The sequence below is a fragment of the Gadus morhua genome, chromosome 5 (genome assembly GCF_902167405.1).
Source record: "Gadus morhua chromosome 5, gadMor3.0, whole genome shotgun sequence".
NCBI lineage: Eukaryota > Metazoa > Chordata > Actinopteri > Gadiformes > Gadidae > Gadus > Gadus morhua.
The window spans coordinates 4,879,764-4,886,882 of NC_044052.1; the positions used below are offsets into that span (position 1 = coordinate 4,879,764).

The 7,119-nt window shown below is 39.3% G+C and overlaps 2 protein-coding genes across 2 annotated transcripts; one reads left to right on the forward strand and one right to left on the reverse strand.

Annotated features, from left to right (window-relative positions):
- Positions 1–505: 505 nt before the first annotated feature.
- On the forward strand, positions 506–2,156 carry LOC115543849 (uncharacterized). The gene is made up of 2 exons (XM_030356490.1): positions 506–1,367; positions 1,575–2,156. The coding sequence occupies exons 1-2, from the start codon at positions 543–545 to the stop codon at positions 1,905–1,907; spliced, it is 1,158 nt and encodes a 385-aa protein (XP_030212350.1). The 5' UTR covers positions 506–542; the 3' UTR covers positions 1,908–2,156.
- A 59-nt stretch (positions 2,157–2,215) lies between these two features.
- LOC115543846 (uncharacterized) lies at positions 2,216–6,077 on the reverse strand. Its single transcript, XM_030356487.1, has 3 exons — positions 5,822–6,077; positions 4,792–4,867; positions 2,216–4,649 (listed from the first exon to the last, which is right to left on the reverse strand). Exons 2-3 carry the CDS (start codon positions 4,864–4,866, stop codon positions 2,760–2,762), a joined length of 1,965 nt encoding a protein of 654 aa, XP_030212347.1. The 5' UTR covers position 4,867; positions 5,822–6,077; the 3' UTR covers positions 2,216–2,759.
- Between the last annotated feature and the right edge of the window lie 1,042 nt (positions 6,078–7,119).

Below are 7,119 nucleotides of genomic sequence, written 5' to 3' on the forward strand. Positions count from 1 at the left end.
GTGCTCCACAAAACGAAACGAGAGAGAGAAAGAGAGAAAGGGAGGGTCAGAGAGAGAGAGCGAGAGAGAGAGAAGCTTCAGAACGGGTGAGCGCAGATAGTACAGTGCACCCTCTAGTTATATATCTGTATATATTATTATCTAGTTATATATTTGTCAACATTTCTGATTTGTAAGCAGACCTATGGAAGCCCATTCCCGCCACAGGAAAAAAAAAAAACACCACAAACTATCTCATAATTATGAGATTAAAAGTCATAATAACGAGATTTAAAGTCATAATTACGAGATTTAAAGTCATAATTACGAAATTTAAAGTCATAATTACGAGATTTAAAGTCATAATTACGAGATTTAAAGTCATAATTACGAGATTAAAAGTCATAATTACGAGATTTAAAGTCATAATTATGAGATTTAAAGTCATAATAACGAGATAAAAAAGTCATAATAATGAGATTTAAAGTCATAATTACGAGATATAAAGTCATGACAGTAGGCTGCATCTAGATGGTTTACACTAAGATCAGTGTCGTAACGTCATGGAGTTGGATCACCACATTGAGCAATATTTCCAAAGACGATATACAAATGATGAAATTCTGGCAGTATTGGCTGAGGTGCATGGGGTAGTGCTGAGCAAGCGGACACTTGAAAGGATTCTGAGAGAGAAAAGATTGTGGCGCAGGAAGGGCAAGACAGATGTGGCCGAGGTGGCAGCTTTCATTGAAGCGCAACTCCAAACGTCTGGGCAGTGTCATGGCTACCGTTGGATGTACCAAAAATGTTGGATAAATGGCATTATTACCGACAGGGAAACAGTACGTGTTCTCTTGCGGCTGTTGGACAGTGAGGGAGTTGACCTGAGATCAAGAAATAGACTACGGCGGAGAGTATATCACAGCCGGGGTCCCAATTACGTCTGGCACATTGACGGCTATGACAAACTTAAACCGTATGGGATCTGTATAAGTGGATGCATAGATGGTTTTTCTAGGAGACTCATCTGGCTGGAGGCATACAAAACTAATAATGATCCGAACGTGATTGCTGGTTATTTCATGGATGCTGTACTAATAGCTCAAGGTTGCCCTGAACGATTACGGGTAGATTTAGGGACAGAAAATGTTCGTTTGGCCGAAATGCAAAGATTCATGCACTTTTCAGAGGGTCAACTTGAAATCGAACATGTCACATTTGGTCCAAGCACTGGCAACCAGCGCATTGAAAGATGGTGGCTGACATTACGCAGTCAGTGCGCCCAGTTTTGGATGGACTTTTTCGATAAATTGAAATCGGATGGATACTTCGCTGACACCTTCCTGGACAAGTCATTGGTCCAGTTCTGTTTTCTTTCCACAATTCAGGTAAGTTTCACTATTCACTGCTTTATTTTTGTCTGTGGCTTATTCTTATTTGTATTATTTTATTTTTATTGTTACACTATACTATTGATTTGGTTTTACCAAAAAAGTTAAATACAAGAACCACACATTGCTTTCTGTCTGCAGGAAAGCTTTTTCATGCAATTCATTGCATTTCATTTGTATTCACTTTGAGCCTTGTCTTATCAGGCAGAACTGGAGGAGGTCGCATTCATCTGGAATGAGCACAGGATGCGTCGAGTGCACAACTCACGAAGTCCTCATGGCCGTCCATCCATCATCCATGCAGTGCCTCAACTCTACGGGGCCACGGACTACCTGTATCGCCCAAGTCTGGAGAAGATCGAGGCCTGCTTGGGGGAGTGTGTTTACAAAGACTTCCCATGTGATGAAGATGTGTTTCACATTTGTGTGGGGCTTATGTCTGAGCATGGCCTTGAATTAACTAACGACGTGTACAAGACAGTAGATCTGTATGTAAGACTTAGACAGCTAATTAACAATGAATTGCTACAGCCTTAAAAGCAGGGGTAGTTGTTTGTGCTAGATGAGCTGCAGTAGGCCTAATTCAGCATTAGGCCTACTGCAGCTCATTTAGCAAAACTTAACTTGCACCTATTTGTAACTAGAGTAGGCTTTAACTGGTTCTGCAACAATACAAGCCTAACAATATACTGTGTGTCTTAACCCCTTTTTTCCAATCGTTGTAGTGTCTTTAACATTAAGTTGACATTTCTACTGCAAAAATAAATATATTTGATATAAACATTATACTTAATATATTAATCATGCGTCAATATTGATTATTGGGAAATAACTAAACAGTTAGCCACAATTTAATGAACTTTTATTATTTTATTATCTTCCCATAAAACAGCTTTAGAAAACAACATAAGTATTGCTGGGGATATATATAAGCTGCTGATGGCAGCTGAAACGGCTAAACGATGTATTGGTGGTGATAACTTTAATACATTACATTAATACAATAGTTCATTATATAATTAAATATTTACACATTAAATATAATCTAGCATCTCAAAGTCTCTACATTAAATCACATTACATTATATAATTTCCTATTTACATATAATCCAGCATCTCAAAATCATAAAATTAAGTAATCTCGACATGAAGAGGCTGTTGATGGCATCTGAATCTGCTAAACTATGTATTGGTCGGGATGACTTCAAGACATTTCATTAATACAACAGTACATATAATAACATATTTACATAATCCAACATATCAAAATATGTACATTAAATCTCATTACATTAATACATCAGTACATTATATAATTTCATATTTACATATTACATATTGCATTAAATCATCTTGACATGAGGAGGCTGCTGATGGCAGCTGAATCAACTAAACTATGTCCATTGCCCACACACCACTCTCCAATACTTTGTTCATTTCGTGTCTGAAATCCGGGTAATTGTCATAATCAATTGGCAACTCCAAGTAGCATCCACATGTGTGGGCGATGGGCCGTCTCTGCATACCTTGCAAATTCGTGAAGCTCAAAGTAATGGTCTTACCAAGAAACAAATCAGAGCCAGTGCAAAACCGAAGGAATAGAGACAGGTGCTGTGCGTCAGATTCTCTAAGGTAAGTGCTAAGATGCTTTCCTATGTTCTTCTGCTGGTCGTTCATAGTAGTGGGGTAAGAGATAGACCTAATCACCTTCCTCAGTGTTGGATGAAGATTTACATACGCTTCTGAAATGCCTTCCAAATCTGACCTAAAGGGTGCAAGCACCTTGCTCCACTGCTCTAGGACAAAGGCGGGTTCTTGAACCAGCTTTTGGTGGGCAAGCTCCTCCAAGAGCTGTTCAATATTATCAGCGGTTGGCATTCTTCGACAGCTGTGGAGATCCATTACTTCAATCAATTCTTCCTGATCCACACTTTCAAAATCTGAACGGCAGGATTCAAACACCAATCTCTCTGACTCTGTGACATATTTCAGGAAGCAGTCAACAAGACTACTCTTCACACTTCCCAGGGCAACTTTCTCCAAAATTACTGGGGCTATTTTTATAGGCAGGTACTTCTCTTTTTGCCAACCCATTGCTATTATTCTGCCAATGCTTTCCCACTGCTGCTTACCAAAATCATGGCGTAGAAAAGGCACCTTGAAAGCATTTCCTAAAGTGCATTGCTCATAAAAGTCCAGCCAAAATTCAGTTAGCACATCCCTTAACACGCCACCTTCATCAACTGCCATTTCCAAACTTCCATTGGGAAGAATTACTTGGATGAAAACATCATCTCGCATGACACTCGCGTCCAAAAAATGTGTGATTAGTTCTCTCAGGATCTGCCCACGGTGAACAACAATTATTCTCTTTGTTCTTTCACTCTGATCAATGGGCACATGAGCAATATCTAGGGTCGGAGTAGATGAACTTGATGCCCGAGGAGACGTTTGTAAGGTATCATCAAGGCTAACCCAGTCCAGATCATGTAGGTGTCCTTGGAAAAAGGTAACTGTGCCACTATTCTCAAAGTCATCTACAGCATTGGCGGCATCAACTTCGCTCACACTAGCCCAATCTGTCATTTCAACAGTGGAGCAATCGAAGGGCTCAGGATCACTGTTTGTATCAGACAGGACATTGCTGCTACTAGCATATACCACATCTGCGGTTTCCTGACCTTCAGCTAGAGGTAAACTAGGCCTAGGGGGGTTGGGTGAGGCTGCAAGCTGATTCTCACTGCAACCATCCCTCTTGGTTGTTGCTAAGTAAAAGCGTAAAATGGGCAGCTTTGTTACTTCATAAAGATCCCCAACTGTAGTCAGGGGATCTAACGGGCGCTCCTGAAAATCAGTTAGTTCAATCGCAAAATCTTGAACATTTCCTTCTGCATTTTTCTGACCAGGGAAAAACAGGTTTTTGGCCTGTTCAATTAACTGATCTTTACAACAATTCTTGGACACAGAGATTTTCCTGGTCCCGCCCCCCTTTTTGGCCCTCATTTGTAAGAATTTCCCGTCACGGAAATTCAACCAGCCAATTTCAATTTTACGCTCTTTCTTCTGAGCATTTTGACATGGTAACTTCTCAGACAAGTGTTCACGATCGTCACTTTTTGCTAACTTGGCTTTCAGTCGCTCAAAAAGTTTTGATTTGCGGGCAACAGGATTCTTCCCCTTCAATCTGCAATATCCAAGGACAGCCAGTCGGTCTCCATATGATGGTAGATACTCGGTTAACTGGTCGTCGTTCATGAGCAGGAGGACATTGGGATCGATCTTAAAAAAAGAGGAAAACACACACACACAGCCACAAAACAAATATAATTTAACATAAACAGAAGCAGTAATTAAAAAAAAAATCAAAAAATGCATAAACACACAATTTAGCCTATCTTTCCCCCATTAACAGACTAGTTACCTTATCGTTTTCCAGTTGCTTTATGTTTTCTTCTGGTACATTCCGCGACCTCAAGAACTCGCACAACTCATCCATCCTGTGAGAGGCCAACACAAATATTTAACGAACGGAACAGATGCCAACTACATTGTGATGCATTGAGCACATGGATGAGCTAACATTATGCATTGTACATATTTATAATTCGAAATTCGTCCCACGCCGGGCCATTTTTACTTACTACTAGCGCCACAAGAGGGGTCAAATGACCCCTAAGTCATTTGAATGAGAGGCTGTGCATTTGCACATAATGATCACTAGGTGGCGCCAATGAGCTATTACCGCGCGAGCGCCACATGTGCGTGTCTGTCACAAGCCTAGTCCTCACGATTTTGTCATAAATGTACATATATGAAGTACAAACAGCCTATATTTTCACTAAGGGTTTAAGATTGAATGATGCAAATAAAGTAATTAAATTAATTGAGATATGCCTATATTGTTATCGTGGATATTTTCTCAAGACCACTCCATTCCATCAACTTTATGAACCAGCAGTTGGCTGAGTGGTTTAGGCCCTGCAATACGGGCAACCTGAGTTCGCGTCCTGTACGTCATTTAATTCTTGCCGTTGGCTTATTTTGTAATTTCCTTTATATCAGAGAAATTAGGCTTAACAATTTACTTTTTATGTACTCAGAATTCGAACACCACTACAAAATGGCGAGCATCCTATATAGTGCACTATATCCGTGATAGGGAACGATTTCGAACACTTTGAACTAGTTTAAAAAGAGAAAACATTTTGACTAAAAGTTGACTACAATTTAAGGACTTTTTGTCGACTAAAACTAGACTAAAACTACAAAGGAAAACAATGACTAAAATGTGACAAAATCTAAAATAGCTGACAAAATTAACACGGTGCTAATACTAGAACTAGCTAACATAGCTGCAGCAGAGTGCTTTTTCAAAGGAAACATAAACCAGATGAAAAGACGCTGAATTACTGAATATAGGCTTAAAAGAGCATCTCTACAAATTCGGTTACCTTGCTGTTTCGCCTTGCGAATAGGAGGATGACCGAGAGAAGTGATGACTTGCAGGTTCATCAGCCTCAGGTCCGAAATGATGGCGCCGACTGGTAGCCTAGTAGCGCGTGCCGCTCTGTCGTGCCGATTTCGAACTTGAAGGAAGTGAGGTCAGGGGGCAGGCTAACCGTCGAAAATCTCGTAATTATGACTTTAAATCTCATTATTATGACTTTTTTATCTCGTTATTATGACTTTAAATCTCATAATTATGACTTTTTTATCTCGTTATTATGACTTTAAATCTCATAATTATGACTTTAAATCTCGTAATTATGACTTTTAATCTCGTAATTATGACTTTTAATCTCGTAATTATGACTTTAAATCTCGTAATTATGACTTTAAATCTCGTAATTATGACTTTAAATCTCGTTATTATGACTTTTAATCTCATAATTATGAGATAGTTTGTGGTGTTTTTTTTTTTTCCTGTGGCGGGAATGGGCTTCCATACAGACCTCCTCAAAAACAACGTTAATTGTCGGAGAACGCTCCCAATCAGAGTGCATTGGTTTACATTTCGTTCTGTGCAGCACTAAAAAAGTCTGACAATCGTGATCTGGGACACGATGTGCACAGATTAACGTTTGTGTGCATGAGTCACATCTACGTCACATCAGCATAACCTCTCGCTTGAATGTCTTGTCATCACAAAATACCCTGCCATTACCATACAGAATGTAAAGGGGGCTAGGCGTCAGGCAGTGAATAAACCACACCAGTCCTTAAGGTGCAATAGCTGAGTTTGTGCATGAGAATGATGATGGTTAAAGTGGAAACTTGTTTGTAAGGACGGAGGTTAGAATACTCGCCAGACCGACGTGATGGACTGGATTCTAGATTGGACTGGACTCTATATAAAAAAATATAAAACCCTATATCAATCCAACTGGTTGATGATGGGTCAATGGTAAAAGCACACAAATCAAATCTATGTAATGTAATCAAGTCTACCGAGTTCTCAAGGGGATTTAGAAAAGTGGAAATGTGTTGCTTGTTCTACACAAGAAGAATATACCAAATAACAAGAACAAATGACGAATGACTAATTTGAACTCACCAATATGCCTTAATAACATAAATAAATCTATCCTTAATCTATACGTATAGAAAGACGGGTTGCACAGATTCGGTGGTCTGCATCAAGAATGTGCTAATCAAATAAACATTGATTTCTAAGATCCAATTTGAATGTGGAGAGGCCTTATGTGTCTAAAACGAGAAGAGAAGAAGGAAGGGGAAGCAAAAAGAAAGC

Coding starts and splice junctions, on each gene's coding strand:
- LOC115543846 (XM_030356487.1), bottom strand. CDS start 4,866: ATGGATGAGTTGTGCGAGTTCTTGAGGTCGCGGAATGTACCAGAAGAA. Junction 4,650..4,791: donor AGCAACTGGAAAACGATAAG/GTAACTAGTCTG, acceptor TCTTTTTTTAAG/ATCGATCCCAATGTCCTCCT.
- LOC115543849 (XM_030356490.1), top strand. CDS start 543: ATGGAGTTGGATCACCACATTGAGCAATATTTCCAAAGACGATATACA. Junction 1,368..1,574: donor GTTTTCTTTCCACAATTCAG/GTAAGTTTCACT, acceptor TTGTCTTATCAG/GCAGAACTGGAGGAGGTCGC.